Source organism: Antrostomus carolinensis, unplaced genomic scaffold (assembly GCF_000700745.2).
Source record: "Antrostomus carolinensis isolate BGI_N321 unplaced genomic scaffold, ASM70074v2 scaffold32452, whole genome shotgun sequence".
NCBI classification, from domain to species: Eukaryota; Metazoa; Chordata; class Aves; order Caprimulgiformes; family Caprimulgidae; genus Antrostomus; species Antrostomus carolinensis.
Window position 1 is genome coordinate 318 of NW_010302172.1, and position 16,657 is coordinate 16,974.

A 16,657-nucleotide genomic window follows, 5' to 3' on the forward strand; every position below is an offset into this window, starting at 1 on the left:
TGGGCCGCTCTCGGCCGCGGTCGCTGCCGAGGTCCCTTCGCTCGCTCCGGGGAACCCGCGCTCGGGGGGAGCAGGGGGAGCTCCGGGCCGAGCTCTTCTGGGGGTGGCAACTTCAGGTCCTGTCCAGCTCCGTGTGTTGAGGGCATTAAACAGAATAAAGCTGTGAGCGTGCTGTTCCCTTGCTCTTATTTCTATCATATTTCAGCATCCTGCTTCCATACAATCTGTTATCAGCCATGAGAATGTTTATTTTTACTCATTTGTCTAGTTGATTTTTTTTATTTTATTGCTGTAGGGGTTATAAGCCAATAAAGTGATAAGGTAGGCAGAGCTCCGCCCAGATCAGCAATCAGTGTACTATACCTGGGTCTAGTTAAGGGATGAAGAGGAAACTTTGTTATCACAGTCTGTCGTGGTGTTGTCAGTCAGCTAGAAATAGCTGCTACAAGGAAATGCTTGAGAATGCCAAATAAAACTAAATAAAAGTGGAGTGGTAGCTGTCACGTGCAGATTTGATTCATTCTGTTGTGCTGTGAGGTCAGCCCATTGTTCTAAATCGTGTGAATCCCCTGACAAGGCTCTTACTTTTCGGTCCTGCTCACTGCATTGATGTATAGTTCTGCTCTGCTGCTTCTTGTGATGTGACAGACCAGATGAAAATGTTTCTCTTTGCACATCTCTTAGTGGCTTTTTATGTAACGATTCCTGCTTAAATGTTTGGAACAAAAAAAAAAAATAGCATTGCAATTTTTCTTGAATATTTTCTGCACCTTGGAACATAAAGGGAAGAAGCTTCCCCTCCATTGGAAAAGCACTTTCAGCAATTTCCTTTAAATTCACATTATTCCATCTGTGATACCAGCCCTTATTTTCTTGGGTGCCCACATTGTACAACTCGCATTCCACCTCAAGATAATATGAAAAACTTTTTCCATGCTGATTTTCTCTTACAAGCACAGAGACTGAAAGTTTGATTCCTGTCGTATCTCTTTGCCTTACCAGCCCTTGTCGTAGAGTTTGAGTCTGATTGTCCTCGTGTAAAATGAGGTACCAGAGCAGAATTTCTATTTGCCACATTTCTGATGGGGGAAAAAAAGCTTTTTTTAGGTGTCTGTGGGCACTTTTTGTCATGTTAGTATTTTATTTTGCGCTTTCCTTTTTCCTTTCCATGGGCCTGACGTGTTGTTTTGTTCTCTTTGCTCTCCTTACACAAAGGTTGGTAGAGTTTGGTTGTCACTGTTGCCTATTCTGTTGTCTAAGTGTTCCACATGTGCTCTGGGTGAGCCAGGAAGAGACTTGAATGTTTGTGAAAAATTACTAAATGAAACATATGAACAACTTTTCCCATGTTATTTCTAATACTGAAACTGCCAACGCTGTCTGTCTTTTGTGATTTTCAGGCTATACATCTGCACAAATGTGAATCTAATTCTTTTCTGTTGCCCTGCCTTTTGCAGGTTGGCTTGCAGTCAGCTTTGCTAATTCTTCCAGGGAGTTAACTTTGCCATCAGAAATGGAGTACAGGACTCAGCTACCACATCCCGAGTGACCACATCCTTCCATACAAAATGGAGAAGAAGCGGAGAAAGAAATGAGCCTGTTGACAAGGCTGAACCTGGAAAGACCATGAAATCTCTACTTATTTTGAAAGCAGCTTTAAGAATATCCAGTTGATCGGCACAGTGAAAGCAACGTTTACTGAAACAAAAATGAACTAGTTTTTATAAAGAAGAAAATTGTGGTTTGAATATACGGAATTTTTGGAATGGAAATATTTTCTTCTATGACCATGAAGTCTGCAAACATCTGGTTTGTTCTGGTTGTTATTTTACTCTGTGGCAAAAAACACTTCAGTACCAGACTAGGGAATTCCTCTCATGAGGCTCACATATGTCCTGGATGTTCTCGCCTTACTTTGAAAGTGGAATTCACTTCGACAGTCGTCGAGCATGGTAATAAAAGAGTTAAGCAGTTAAAAAAAAATCCCCAAACCCTGTGAATTTCAAGTGTATGTTACTGATTTGTGGTGTTTGTGCAATGGTAACATCCAGAGAGTTTCTGTAGAAGCATATCGTCTGCTAAATCCTCTTTATTCAAAAAGAGAAACAGATTTTTTCAAAGGTTCTTGGTTTAACTGGAGACAAGATTCAAAGAACAAGAGAAGGAAGACAGGGGGAAATAAAGATATTAAAATTGAAAGTGGAGGATGAAGGCTCAGGTGGGCAGACCTGGTCACTTTGGTGTGTTTAGTAGCTGTTGTGACCTGGCCGGTGGTGTGGTTGAGGCTCTTTTATGAAACATAACCCCAAGTGAGCCTTGAAGGGGTGAGGAAGGTGTGGGTTTGTTCAGTAAAAAGTTTGGAAGCAATAACACGTGTGTGGAAAAATTGCAAAGGTAATTGTGAAGGGAGCAGGTAAAAGGCAAAATGAGGCAGATATCACTGCTGAGATGACAGAGGACAGCAGTAGGACACCTTCACCCTGCGTCCACTTACTGCCTGAGCTACCTGGAATATTCCCACAGTGAAGCTGTGTGTGCTGGGTGCTTACAGGCAGGATGTCTGGGAACATTTCTGTGTGTAATTAGACAAAGACTTAATGACGTGAATGCTGTGGCGTGTGCTGGGGCTGAGGACTGCTCACAAATCACTGATGCAGATCAAGGACCAGAGTGTTGGGACCAGCTTCGTTCTCTGTGTGTAGCTGGCAGTAATTTGCTCTAAAACTCATTCTTTAAATCATCCATGTCGAGCAGCATATTGAATTGGCATGGCAAGCAGTTTATACTGCTGGATATAACAGTAAGTCTGTTCCCTCTCCCATCAATTTATTGTGTAAATAAATTGATATTTACAATTCTACCTTCCTTTCAAAGGTTTTTATCATATTTTGCAGGTTTCCTGATGGGGAAAAAAAGAGAGAAAAAAAACCCAAAAGCATTATGTAGTGCAGAAATAAATTGCAGATTTCTAAAAGCAACAAAGTGCCTCAGATTTTTATTATTTGTTGTGGTTAAAGAAAAACAAGGAAATATTTGGATGTTTGCAGTGTGAATGCATGAGTGAGCTGCTTAAACATCAGTTCTGATAAGTCGTGTTCTTGTTCCAGAGTATATTGTGGCTTTTAATGGATACTTCACAGCTAAAGCTAGAAGTAAATTTATTTCAAGTGCACTAAAAAGTAGTGATATTGAGAACTGGAGGATTGTACCTCGAAATAACCCAGCCAGTGACTATCCTAGTGATTTTGAAGTTATTCAGATCAATGAGAAACAGAAAGCTGGAGTACTGACACTGGAAGATCATCCAAACATCAAGCGTGTAACACCTCAGCGGAAGGTCTTCCGGTCACTCAAATATTTGGAGTGTAAGTATTTGTCAGCGTGGCTGCATGAGATCTGCTTTGGAAACATTTTAGCGTTATTTCAGACCATCAGCTTGACATTACACAAATGGGAATTGCCTTACAGTTTTTCTTTATTTTTACAGAAATCTATTCTTTTGCCTAAAAAAAATGATCAGGGTCTTGTCATACCTTTGCTAAAGTGTGGCAATGTAGGAATGTTTCTTTTGCAGCAGTCAGTTACCTGGAACTGTGGACCACTCTGTCTGTAGTAGATAAAACAGAAGCTTTTACTGATTTTGCTTAGAGGAAATGGATAGTCATTCATCTAAAACTTTTGTTATAACAGTATGATGTGTATATTTGCATAAGAATTTGCTCTTTTGTGTTTTTTCTCATACTGTTTTTTCTCTTCTTCGTCCTAATTCTGCGTAGCTGATCCAGTGTTGCACTGCAATGAAACCAGGTGGACTCAGAAATGGCAGTCATCTCGTCCCTTGAGAAGAGCAAGTCTTTCTTTAGGTTCTGGCTTCTGGCATGCTACAGGTCGACACTCAAGCAGGCGTTTGCTGAGAGCTATCCCACGCCAAGTTGCTCAGACCTTGCAGGCAGATGTCCTCTGGCAGATGGGTTACACAGGTATGCTTTTGTTTGTCTGTTGGCTTAGAACAACTGCCTCCTTTGAAAGCAATTTGAAAAAACAAATGAAGTGTAAGGAAAGGCTAATTGGCTCCTGTGTGTTAATCTCTCATTGGGTGCCAGTTCCAGAAAAATTGAGATATACTTTGTTTTGAGATATGTTGTGCACTTACAGAGTGCTTTTCTGTGTGTGTGTGTACTGCACTTAAGAGAAATCAGTCATATTTATAATCTGTAAGCTGAATTTGAATTGGAATGAATTGGAATGAATTGAATGAATTGGAATATGAGTTTTCTTTAAAATCTATAATTTACTGAGCTTGTAAATTGCATGCTACATTAAGCATAAAAGTTTTCTTTGTCTTGATGGAGTTGCTGTAAAGCTGAATCACAAGAAGCAGTGCTGTTCTATTACAGGTGCTGGTGTGAGAGTAGCAGTGTTTGACACTGGTCTGAGTGAGAAACATCCACATTTCAAAAATGTAAAGGAGAGAACAAACTGGACTAATGAGAGAACCTTGGATGACGGTGAGTTACTGTGCACAATTGTCCAACTGTCCCTGACACCGGCCTTTTCTGTTTTCTGTTGTAAAACTGTCATTGCTGCTGTGGTGCTAACATCACAACTGAAACTTGAAACTGTCTCTCTTGCGATTTTAAGCTTAATTTTGCAATGTACCGAGCACTTTGTACTCGTAGCAAATTCTACAAAGAGTATTAAGGTTAAGGATGTTGCATAAGTCTCCTTTGAATCATATGTGGCGTTTCATCATCGTTTTTGAAAAATGTCAGGGCAAGAAGATGTTATGGAAGCATAAGTACATTGTCAGATTAGGAGGAGGTGAGAGCAAACCCCACAAAACTGGTTGTTTCCTGTTCTTTTTGATGTATTCTGCTGTTTCACACTGCATAGCTATTTCCATTCTTATGAGAGAACATTTCCTTCTTTACTGTGCAGTCCTAAACTCATGAGAGTTTTGGCAGCTTCCTGTGAGATTTTTTCAAATCTATATAAATTTTCATCAACACACACTGTGCTGGCTCATGCCCATCAACATTCCAAAGAACTTTTTATTTTCTTCAGTATGTTTGTGTTCCTTTTTCATATGTTGACCCTACCTTGCCCTGACTGTATTCACAGATTATTAACTTCATACAGTCTGGGTCAGTGAGTCAGTTGGCAATTTAACCCCCTCGGAGTTCAAGGTATATCTTGCTCAGTCTCGTGTGCACCTGAATCATACGTAGTATTTCTTTGCATTGCAGCACCTGCTTTTGGTAGTACTTTTTATTAGTTCTCTGCCCAGATGGTTGCTGGACAGGTAGATTTGAAATACAGAAATGTAATGCAGGCAATCCCATAAAGCAAAAGCTAAATTATTTTCTTAGGAGAGGAAAAAAAGTGTTTTCTTGTCTTATTTTTCATCCTTAACAAGATATGGTTATTGCAGAGTCAGGATAAAAATCTTTAAAGCAGTTTCCATAAAAATACATTGGCCTTGCATTATTCCAAAATCATTTTTCACTCCTGATTGCTGTGTGTATACCTTGATTTCATTGGCATTGATCAGGAGTGGGTAGACTGGGGAGTGTAGCATTAGAGTTTCATCGACTGGTTGTCTGGCTACGCAGTGCTGGAAGTTCTGGCCCCACTGAACCAAGTGCTAAAATATGACTCAAGACTGGGACTGGTCTTAGTGTTTGCAGTTTGTTGTAAAGTTTGTTAGATTGATGTGATTTTTGGTGTAGACAGTGTTTAACAGTATGAGTCCTTGACAATGAAAGAGTTTGTCTTCTAACATCTTATTTGGTTTCCTTCTCCCTGTGATAGGTTTAGGCCATGGGACTTTCGTAGCAGGTGTGATAGCCAGCATGAGAGAATGCCAGGGATTTGCTCCAAATGCAGAACTGCACATTTTTAGAGTGTTCACCAATAACCAGGTAACTATTTTACATGTGTTTCAATTTCTGCCTTTCCAGATTAATGCTGTATTAATCCTTTCCTTTGTGAATATTACAGGTACTTGTGATTGTTGACTTATTTTCTTTGATAAGTGAGAAGGATACATCTTTCTATTTAAAAGAAACTTACTACAAGATGTCTTACAGTTTCCAAATCTGGTATATTTTTCAGAAATAATGTGTGGAAGTCTGTTCTGTGTAGTGTTGGATCAGTCACTCAGATGTAACTGAGTACTAGGAGACTGTTGGCACCTCTGTAGTTTATTTTGGTGTTGTTTCTCCTCTCTATCTGAAGTCTGTATTGTCATGGAATCACTAGATTTTCCAATGGTAGCTTTTTTCCCCCCTCTTTCTTACGTAGGTCTCATATACATCTTGGTTTCTGGATGCCTTTAATTATGCAATTTTAAAGAAGATAGATGTATTGAATCTAAGTATTGGTGGACCAGACTTCATGGATCATCCGTTTGTTGACAAGGTTAGTAGAAAGAAATAAAGTAGTCATGGTATTTATATCCCTCACACAAATGCTGGACTCACAGAGCTAATTGTTTGCTGCAGCTGCTGACAGGTTCTGGTGCTGCTGACAGTTTCTGTGGAGTTCCATTTGCATGAGAGAAGCTTTTTACAGTGTACAGGCTTTTAGGAATATATTTAAGGAATGGATTTAAAAAAAACCCCAACAGACACAACCCAGATATTCAGAGACTATGGAAGCTTGCCCTTTTACAAAATGCTGCATGTACTGCTAGAAAGTGGGACTCCCAAGCAGGCAACTAACTGGGCCCTTAATAGAAGCTTAACTGAAATCTACCTTTGTGGGTTTTTTTTTAAATCTCTGCATGGTTAATGTATTTTATGGTAAAAGTATGTATAGTGAATTTAACAGCAAATCGTTTAATAAGAAATAGGTAAAAAGTACAGGTAGTTGATTCAGGTATGCGATACTTGTTTCAGGAATTAGGTTTTTGTCTTCATAAATGTCATGGTTCCCCGAATTGTTGATCTGTCCTTCAGAAGCACTGAGTGAATTAATTTACATTTTAAAAAAGAATAAAATCTTTCTTTGTAAAGGGTAATTAAGGGATTTGAGGCATAGAATTTTTTTCTTTTTTTTAATGATAACCTGCACTGAAATTTAGTTTGACAGTGACTTCACTACTCTCCCCAGAGTATTACTGGAGGGGATTCAGAATAACTTGACTTTGGCATCTGGAGTGCTTTGTTATGGGCAGGAGTTTTTCCTTTGATATAACCTAAATACATATTAACAGCAGTGCTGCTGACGAGGCTGGGTTATTGGTCACATAATCTTAAGAAAGTTTGGAGCTTAATACTCAGTATACCAGTAAGATGTATTTTATAGGTCTCAGTAAAGAAAGAGGGGTTGGACTAATTGTTCCCTTATGTCAGGCCTCATGGAGTGTACATTTCTTGGAAAAGTCTCTTTTTTTGTGGCAGAGCCTTATGGTAAACGTTATTTTTTGTAGGTCTGGGAACTGACGGCTAACAACGTCATCATGGTCTCTGCTATTGGCAATGACGGCCCTTTGTACGGGTAAGTTTCAATGACCACTTCAAAGAAAAGCAAATATGTTGTTATTATATGTTTGTGGAAGTAGTTGTGCTTGGTCAGGAAGTTTTCCCTCTTCCTTTTTGCTGTAATCTGTTTATAGAAAGTGACTCAAGTTAAACTCCCACTTTCCACTGTCTTTATCTTGCTGTAGTAGTACAGCATTTTATGAGCTACTTAACTTAGCTAAATATTTTTCATTGAAGCAGTAGTAAGTCAGTAAAAGAAAAATGGCAGTACTTCCAGCTGTCATTTCCCTGTTAGTGTGAGCAGATATCTTTGGGTACTGATCTTGGGCTTCAGGAATATAGAAGGGATCAAACCAGAATGATTTGTAGTAGATTTCTAAAACAAATGCCTAAAAAAAGATTTTGTTTTGTCTTCAAGATACATGGTTTGGTAGTTACTGAGTTACTAACTGCCTGAAAGGTTACTCTCACTGGTAAGTATAACTGTATCACGTAGGACCAGACTTTGTTTCTGTGGAGGTTAAAAAGAGTGTCTGACAGAAATCTGATGTCAGTGTGTCCATTATCAAAATAAACTTATAACTGTGGTGGGCTTTTTTAGTTTCTTTTTTTTTGTTTAATCTTTCCATCTCCCAACTTGTTCTAGGACTCTCAATAACCCTGCTGACCAGATGGATGTGATTGGAGTAGGTGGCATTGACTTTGAAGATAATATAGCTCGCTTTTCATCTAGGGGAATGACCACTTGGGTAAGATGCTTTGACTATGGCCAGGCACATCTGCAGCCAAAATAAGGGCCTTGGAAAGGGAGCCTTTTTTGAAGGGTTAATCCTGTGCAGGTGGTATGTGTTGGAGCAACCAGTGATAAAAGATTTCATCAAAGATCAGAATACTTAAAGATTATAAATCTTCAAGCAAGAAGCTTAATGTTCTTGTCAGGGTTTCCCATCATTAATCTTGACCACTACGAACATTCTTGATGTATTTGTAAAATGTCCAGTCCCTTTTGATTAACAGTGAGGACTTGCATGTGTGGTTAAATCTGCAAAAATCCTAGGATTTCCAGATGCTGCATCTAACATTGCACTTCTTTGCCTGTTGATCTGAGGTGCTGGGTACTGCACACATGATTTCAGATAAGACTGCGTTGTGATCTTGTGTAAGGGATCTATTGTATGTTTCTGTTTGTGCTGCATCTCATTCATTAGCCAGGTAGCAATGTGGTTATCATTTTCACAGAATCACAGAATGTTGGGGATTGGAAGGGACCTCGAAAAATCATCCAGTCCAACCCCCCTGCCAGAGCAGGAACCTAAATGAGATCACACAGGAAGGTGTCCAGGCAGGTTTTGAATGTCTCCAGAGAGGGAGACTCCACAACCTCCCTGGGCAGCCTGTCCCAGGGCTCTGTCACCCTCACTGTAAAGAAGTTTCTTCTGAAGTTTAAGCGGAACCTCCTGTGTTCCAGCTCACACCCATTGCCCCTTGTCCTACCATTGGGCATCACTGAGAAGAGCCTGGCTCCATCCTCCTGACATTCACCCTTAACATATTTATAAACATTAAGGAGGTCTCCCCTCGGTCTCCTCCAAGCTAAAGAGCCCCAGCTCCCTCAGCCTTTCCTCATAAGGGAGAAGCTCCACTCCCTTCATCATCTTGGTGGCTCTGTGCTGGACTCTCTCAAGCAGTTCCCTGTCCTGAAACCATTTTGTCACCGATTTCATGCTTAGCATAGATCCTGAAGTAATTGGCAGTAATGTTAACATTAAAACACTGAGAACTTGTCAGAAACAGCTTGCTATTCTGTGATGCTGAACCTTGCCTAATTTAGTTGATAATTTTACTTCTGAATGACCTGCAGTTAATTTAAATGCCCAAATGAAGCAACCAGTGTTCATTAACAATAATATATCCTAATTTTCTTTCACAGGAGCTGCCTGGAGGTTATGGTAGAGTGAAGCCTGATATTGTTACGTATGGCTCTGGAGTGAGAGGTTCTGGTATGAAAGGTGGATGCCGCTCTCTCTCTGGGACAAGCGTTGCATCTCCTGTGGTTGCAGGTGCTGTTACTTTGTTAGTGAGGTAAGTCTGAAATAAGAACCTCTAAAAGATGAACCCACCAAGTAAAACTAAATTGTGTTTAGATGTAGGAAAACAGACTCGGTGGATAAAAATCTCAGTTCTTCTGCTTGAGACATTACCTTGTCTGACTACTTCTAAGTTTCCTGGGAAGAACTTGAGAACTGTTTTGAATAATAGTTACATCTTTGAAAATAGAACTAGGGAGAACAGTACTATGAAGTAATTTTGTCTCGTTTTGGCTTGCTAAGCTTCTGTTAGTTTTGTTGTAGAAAAGCAGCTGCTCAAAGTAGGCACCTGCAGCAGATAATTATCTAAGTACTTGCAAATTTTATAGGATTTTGGGTTTTATGTCTATTATCTGGTTGCATAAGTCATCTGTTGTACACTGAAGAACTTGAAAGGAAGGTGAGAGTTACAAGTCTGTACTTGCTGTTTGTCAGTGCTACTACATAAGGATGAGACGAGCTTTTATTTGAGGAACATGCCAGAAATTCAAAGTTGTCATCGTATTTCCTTCATGAAATGGTGCATTTTTCTTTGAACAACAAAGCTATTTTTTACCCCTTGGAAGAGTCATGTTGCAAAAGGTACCACAAAGTTTCCAGTTACAGAGATTTTGATTTTCTGAGTATTTTATTTAGCATGTAAAGATACTTCCCTGCTTGTAATGACTGCTGGTCATGGAGTACATTGTAAGGAGAAAAATTAATACAATAGTAGTTTTAATTTAAGAGAAATGTGTCAGAAACTTGTCACTCTTTAGCTGTTCCAGTGAGAAATCAAGTAATAATAAACAAATATGAACAGAAGATGTTGCTCACAGTAAACTGATTTTTCATTGCATTTTCTTTAAATCAAATGACTGTTAAGGCAGGATGGTAAACAAGACAAGCTACAAACTAGAATAAAGACCACCTGATGTGATCTATTTTTTTCCCATTTCAGCACAGTTCAGAAGCGTGAAATGGTGAATCCAGCAAGTATGAAGCAGGCACTTATTGCATCAGCACGTAGGCTTCCTGGAGTCAACATGTTTGAACAAGGACATGGCAAGTTGGATCTTCTGAGAGCTTATCAGATCCTCAACAGCTATAAACCACAGGCCAGGTTAATTTTAATCCTTAATCAATGATACACTCTAATCTGCTGTATTGCTTTTAAGAGAGCAGGTGATGCATGTGTAACTCAGTTGAGCAATCTGTGCTTATGCAACAAAGGGAACTTGCCCAGATTTTATGTGATCCTGAAGCATGAATTTTGACAAGAGAATGGATAAGAAGTCCAAGTATTTTCTGTCTTAAGTTATAGCAGTGTAGGGGATGAAGTGTCTCTGAGAACTAAAACTTTCTCTTCTAGCCTCAGGTGTTATGAATAATGGACATAACATTGAGGAACACAATGGAAAAGTACTTAAATTTTAACTTTTGAGAATAAGAACATTCTCACTGTGCTGAAAAGTTTATTTTTTTGTGTATGAAAATCTTTTCACAAAATTTTAAATTAAAAAAAAGATTACAGGGGAGGGAAGAAGATTTTGGGGCAGATTTGGAAAGCAAGGTGAGAGCTTGATAGAGTAACTCCAACTGGCATGTTTTATCTGTAATTTTTTCATAGTTATGTCTAGTGGTTTGTTCTTCTGTTTATTGATTTTTTTTTTTCAATTTTACCTCCTCCATCCTACTGTAGTTTAAGTCCAAGCTATATTGACTTGACGGAATGTCCCTACATGTGGCCCTATTGTTCTCAGCCCATATATTATGGAGGGATGCCAACCATTGTGAATGTTACTATCCTTAATGGTATGGGAGTCACTGGGAGAATTGTAGACAAGGTAAGACTTCACATTGTTCCAAGTCCTGACTCTTAATATTGCTAAAAGCTTCCCAGAAATAACTTTTAGCTATGAATTTCGTAAGAGAAATCAGATTTCTTACTACTGAAAGAGATGCCAGATGTTTCATCTTCAAGGACACACGCAGATGTAAGATTTGTCAACATGAGCTGTCAGCAAGTTTTCAAGCAGTGCGTTGGTTTCAGGGGTGTGTAGTGTTTTATCTTTGTAAAACCAGTTTGGATTGATAGGTACTTAGAGATTTCTTTGTTTTCTTCAGTAGCATTTAAAATCTTCTGGATAGACTTTCCTTGTCTTTTTTTTTTGGTCTGGAGCATAAGCAATCTTCGTAAAGAATCCTGACGTTATGAATCATGGGTCAAAATGACCTGAATGTATTGACTTACCAAGGTGTGCTGCAAAACCTGTTCTTTTACACCAGTGATATTGAGCACGTTGGTTGACTTAGGGAGGTTTTTCATTTTCTTTTTTTTTTTTTATTAAGCATTATGTAAGTTCAAATGTAGGACAGATTTGGGAATTGATACAAGTTAAAGAACACACCTATCCCAAAACTCTAGCCAATGTAAATGAGCTTAATTTCAATATTTTAGTGTGAATCCTGAGGTCTGTTTTAGATTTAAGCTTACATTAAAGGGCACTGAAGCTCTTATGCAACATAATAAGCTTATGATAATTCTCAGACACAGCTATGTAATTTCCCTGTGTCTGTTATAGCAATAGCTCTCTTTGTTACTGAAAGGATATTTTGTGTTCTTACCAATACATTTTTGCTCAGGACCCCAAAATGTTAAAACAGGTGCAGTTAGGCAGCGTGCTGTTCAGATAGCTTCTTGGAGAATCCTGCCTCTGGAAAGCTGGATCATTAGGGCTGTCACGATTGGGTTGATTCACTGACACAGCACCAACCTTTTGGGCTTTGTGGACATTTAAAAATTGGACATAATCTTCAGAAAAGCTAAGATTTGTTATTTCTTTGTGCAAAGGAAGAGGGCTGCGTGCCTGAAATTAGTGACTGCAAATCCTGTATTACTGATGTTCTATGTTCTTCGTTTCACAGCCAGACTGGCAACCCTATCTCCCCCAAAATGGGGACAATATCGAAGTGGCTTTCTCCTATTCCCCTGCGTTGTGGCCTTGGTCTGGATACTTAGCAATTTCCATCTCTGTAGCCAAGAAAGCAGCGTCTTGGGAAGGCATTGCTCAAGGTCATGTTATGATCACGGTATCATCCCCTGCAGAAAATGAAGTAAGTTCTGTTCATTTTGGTTTTTCTGTGTTAACAGTTATTAAAACTGGTTCCCAATATACAAATACCTTCTTTTTAAGGTGTTGCTCTGGTCCTGTCATTTGAAACAAGTTAAGATTGTTTCAGCAAATTGAAGAGTACAAATTGTGTCAGGAAATTGGAGGGTACAAATAATGATCTTTGTAGTTGAGAGCAGGACTAACCTGTGATTTGGATGTGCTTTACAATCAGAAAACCTCTCTTTGAGACCGACTTCATAATTTCATTTGTTTATTGTGAATTCTAAATAATGTGTTTTGAAAAAGAGATTACTTAAACATATTTCTTCTAGAACCATGCTTAATCGTTCTTTAGAGAAGTTTTTAAGGTTTTGAACAATTGAACCGAATCACAGTTGTAACATATTTTAAGTCTTTTACATTCTGAGCACAAATATAAACTGTTGAGAAAATGCTATGGTGATTTAAGGCAAAAGTAATCTCTTTGTCTCCAGAGCTGGTACTGGTGACTATAAGCACATTTGATACCTCAGTTTTCTTGGTCTCTTACAATCCACAGTTAACTGGTGAATGTTCCTGTGAGGAAAAAGGATTTCACTGTAGTTTGTTCTGTCCTTCAGTCTAAGAATGGTGCAGAGCAGACTTCAATGGTGAAGCTTCCAATAAAAGTGAAGATTATTCCTACTCCACCTCGTAGTAAGCGAGTCCTTTGGGATCAATATCATAATCTCCGTTATCCACCAGGATACTTCCCCAGGGATAATTTGAGGATGAAGAATGATCCGTTAGATTGGTATTTATCTCAGGTTCTATTAAATCAGTATTTCTTGATTGTGTGTTAATGATACGGGATAGCTTTGCTGAATGCCAGAGAGCTCTGACCTTTTTCAGTGTGGCATGGGATTATCTTTTCTAAGAAATCCATGAAAAGCACTTGGGCTCTGCATGCTTTTGGTGCAGGATTTTTCTTTTTTTCTCTATGGCTTTATTCACATGAAATGAAAAGTGCTTAAAACGCACATTTAAGACACTGAGATTTTTGTTTGGCTTTCAAAGTGTGGCATTTTTCTTCTCTGCCCTAATTTCTCCCAGGAAGTTAAGGGGGGGCACTTTATTAGCTGCTTCAGCATTCACTTATCAAAAACACACGAGAAATTGGAAAGACTGAATCCTAAAGAAGAAACTCCTTGTCTGTTGAGGGAGACTCGGGTTTTGAAGCAGGGCGAGGCTCAGTGGACCTGATGTCTTAGAGAGGGAAAGCATCCGTAGGAAGAATTGGACAACAGTGTGTGAGTGAGGGTTAAATTGGATCAGTCACCAAGACTTTGGAAAACCACTTGGAGCATGCAGATATGGCAAATGGACAGGAACTCTCTGCTGACTTTCAGCAATTAATTACAGGTGCTGCTGTCTGCTTCTTCCAGTTAGTGGTTAAAACTGCTCTTACTGCTTTTCTGCAAGGAGGCAGTCCTGTGAGGAGCATGTGGTTTTCATACAGCATTTTTTCTCTGTGGTGTGATGCAAACATGTGGAATTGTGTTTTGTGAGGGACGTGCGCAGGCTCTGGCTTTGCCTGCATAACTAACTCTTCTCTGTAGCACTCGGAACCAGTGTCATTTGTGAAGAATTTTGCAAAGAGGAGATGGTGCTTGGAAAACTACAGGTTATCATTTGTTAAAAATGGACCTTTTAGAAAGGAAAATAGAAAGTAATCTATAATTAGAGGATTTAAATCAGATTTATGCATGCTGGATTTAAATGTCTTCAACACTTTTTTCTTTTCCTAAGGAATGGTGACCATATCCACACAAACTTCAGGGACATGTACCAGCATCTAAGGAGCATGGGGTACTTTGTTGAGGTTCTTGGTTCCCCATTTACATGTTTTGATGCAAGTCAGTATGGTAAGCATGAGTTAATTGCCTTGTTCTCCATACTGTTAAGTACTTCCTAAAATAGCCTGGGTTTTGGAAGACTAAAAATATTGTGAGGATGCAAAGAAAAACTCTCATGGTAGTAGAAAAATACTATAACAGTAGGTGTATTTATTATTTATATGCTGATATTTAGTTGTGTAAAGTGTGGCTGCAGAAGCTTGCTTGGCAGTCTAGTAGAATTATTGCAGTTTTCTATCCTTATGAAAAAAATGAGAGGGAAAGCCTGCCTCTGAGTGGGTTAAAAGCCCCTCGGTATTCCATCCCACAAAGGCAGAACTGTATTTCCCGAAAGATTTTGGCACAGTCAAGGTGAAGCATGATGTGAATAACAGACTGAAATAGTGTCCATTCTGGTTTTGTTTTTTTTTTCCTCAGCAGTGGTGTTTTAAAACACTCATCTTTGTGGATAGTTTTAAAAGAGTGGGGGAAGTATTCCATCGAACCATATGTGATTGCAGAGCAGTATGTGGCTTGTTTCTTCTGTGTTTGTTAGGAAGGAGATTTGATAGATTTGCCAGGCAAGGGACAAACCAAGCTGTCCCTGCTCTTTTCTGCTCCAGCATTCCCCTCTATTTAACCGTGACATGCTGGAGCAAGACCCTCTTCTCTTTTGGGCTGCCATGTTCTTCAGTGGATGGTAAAGTGAAGGTGCATTCTCCTGACAATTCTCTAGTTCTGGAAATGTCAGCAGTGATCTTTTGTTTATCTTGATTCTTCAGTAAATATCGCAGTGTTGGTTTTTGAGTTCAGTGGCTGTGCATCTGGTACAGAAATGGTAGCCCTTAACAAAGTGACAACATAGTTTGTCTTCTGAGACCACTGGTTTTATAGCTGCTAGGGAGCAGCACTAGGGGACTTCTCTCTCCTCTGGTTCACCATCATTTTGTTGGAGAAATGGGTGGAAAACCTGAACCAGCTTTCTCCTACATAATATCCCAGAGTAGTTCAGGATATTTACTGTATGTTGCACTAAGTGGAGGAGAGGATTGGGTACACTTGATTTTTCATCTTTTCTAGTAGTCCTCGTGTGGTTATTCCAACAGCTTGCAGGTGTTTCCTGTGCAGCAGCCATGCTGGTGGTGTTACAAGCCCATTCTTATGTTGTACCTCATTTGATTAGTAGTTTTTATATTTCCCATCCTTCAATGTTTCCTCTTTAGGTGAGCTGGCAGAGCAGGGCACATGGACCAGATACTGTACAAAATGTGCGCTTGTTTTGACTTCTGCATGGGCTGTGTGAGTAGCAATAACATTACCATGATCAGCCTGGTGAAGTCTTGGTTTTGTTTTTACACACAGGAACTTTACTGATGGTGGACAGTGAGGAAGAATATTTTCCTGAAGAGATCACCAAGCTGAGGAGGGATGTTGATAATGGACTTTCACTTATAGTGTTCAGTGACTGGTACAACACATCTGTGATGCGAAAAGTCAAGTTTTATGATGAAAACACAAGGTACTGATTTGTGTGAGTTCTTTGGGAAATAATATGCTGTAGAATTGACATTTATGCAGACATTACCCTAAAAATCCCAAATGTGATAGGCTGTACTTCAGTGCTTGCATGCTACCTGTAAGAAAGGACTACCTGAAGAGCAGAAGTGACATTAAGTTGCAGCTCAAGGAGAATAGCTACCTGTTTTTGTCATGATTGCAAAGGTCCCCTTGGTAATATCATCTTCTTTTAAAGCCCAGAAAAACATTTACAAGGAAAGGAAGTAAGAAATGGGAGACTGTCAAGCAAAGAAAAATGGATATATTTTCACTTTCGAGGAGCTGAATAGAAGGAAAATGTGGGTTGCAAACAGAATCGCTGGGTTGTGCATCCATTATTGAAATTGTTCCAGTGAATTGTATAAAGGCAAAATATGCAAATATCATCAGTGAGTGGTGAGAAGGATCCTCCTAATTACTGTAGTTGTCAGCCTGTTCTGTGTTACTGTTAAGCCAGAAAGATCTGTTCTGCAATTTATGAGTAAATAACATTTTGCTTCATTAAAAAAAGGAGAAGCAAATGACATGGTTGGTTTTGCCTCACCTGAGCCAAAGGAAGA

The 16,657-nt window shown here is 39.2% G+C and overlaps 1 protein-coding gene across 1 annotated transcript in view; it reads left to right on the forward strand.

Moving 5' to 3' along the window:
- The first annotated feature begins 1,765 nt into the window (after window positions 1–1,765).
- The window catches only part of MBTPS1 (membrane bound transcription factor peptidase, site 1), a 23,640-nt gene continuing 8,748 nt past the window's right edge, over window positions 1,766–16,657 (forward strand). The window contains exons 1-15 of the mRNA XM_010163725.2: window positions 1,766–1,952; window positions 3,108–3,365; window positions 3,777–3,980; window positions 4,398–4,508; window positions 5,812–5,921; window positions 6,304–6,420; window positions 7,433–7,500; window positions 8,131–8,233; window positions 9,415–9,566; window positions 10,512–10,673; window positions 11,253–11,397; window positions 12,479–12,667; window positions 13,287–13,459; window positions 14,455–14,570; window positions 15,903–16,059. Coding sequence (XP_010162027.1) covers window positions 1,766–1,952; window positions 3,108–3,365; window positions 3,777–3,980; window positions 4,398–4,508; window positions 5,812–5,921; window positions 6,304–6,420; window positions 7,433–7,500; window positions 8,131–8,233; window positions 9,415–9,566; window positions 10,512–10,673; window positions 11,253–11,397; window positions 12,479–12,667; window positions 13,287–13,459; window positions 14,455–14,570; window positions 15,903–16,059 — 2,252 coding nt within the window. The remainder of the gene's footprint in view (window positions 1,953–3,107; window positions 3,366–3,776; window positions 3,981–4,397; window positions 4,509–5,811; window positions 5,922–6,303; window positions 6,421–7,432; window positions 7,501–8,130; window positions 8,234–9,414; window positions 9,567–10,511; window positions 10,674–11,252; window positions 11,398–12,478; window positions 12,668–13,286; window positions 13,460–14,454; window positions 14,571–15,902; window positions 16,060–16,657) is intronic.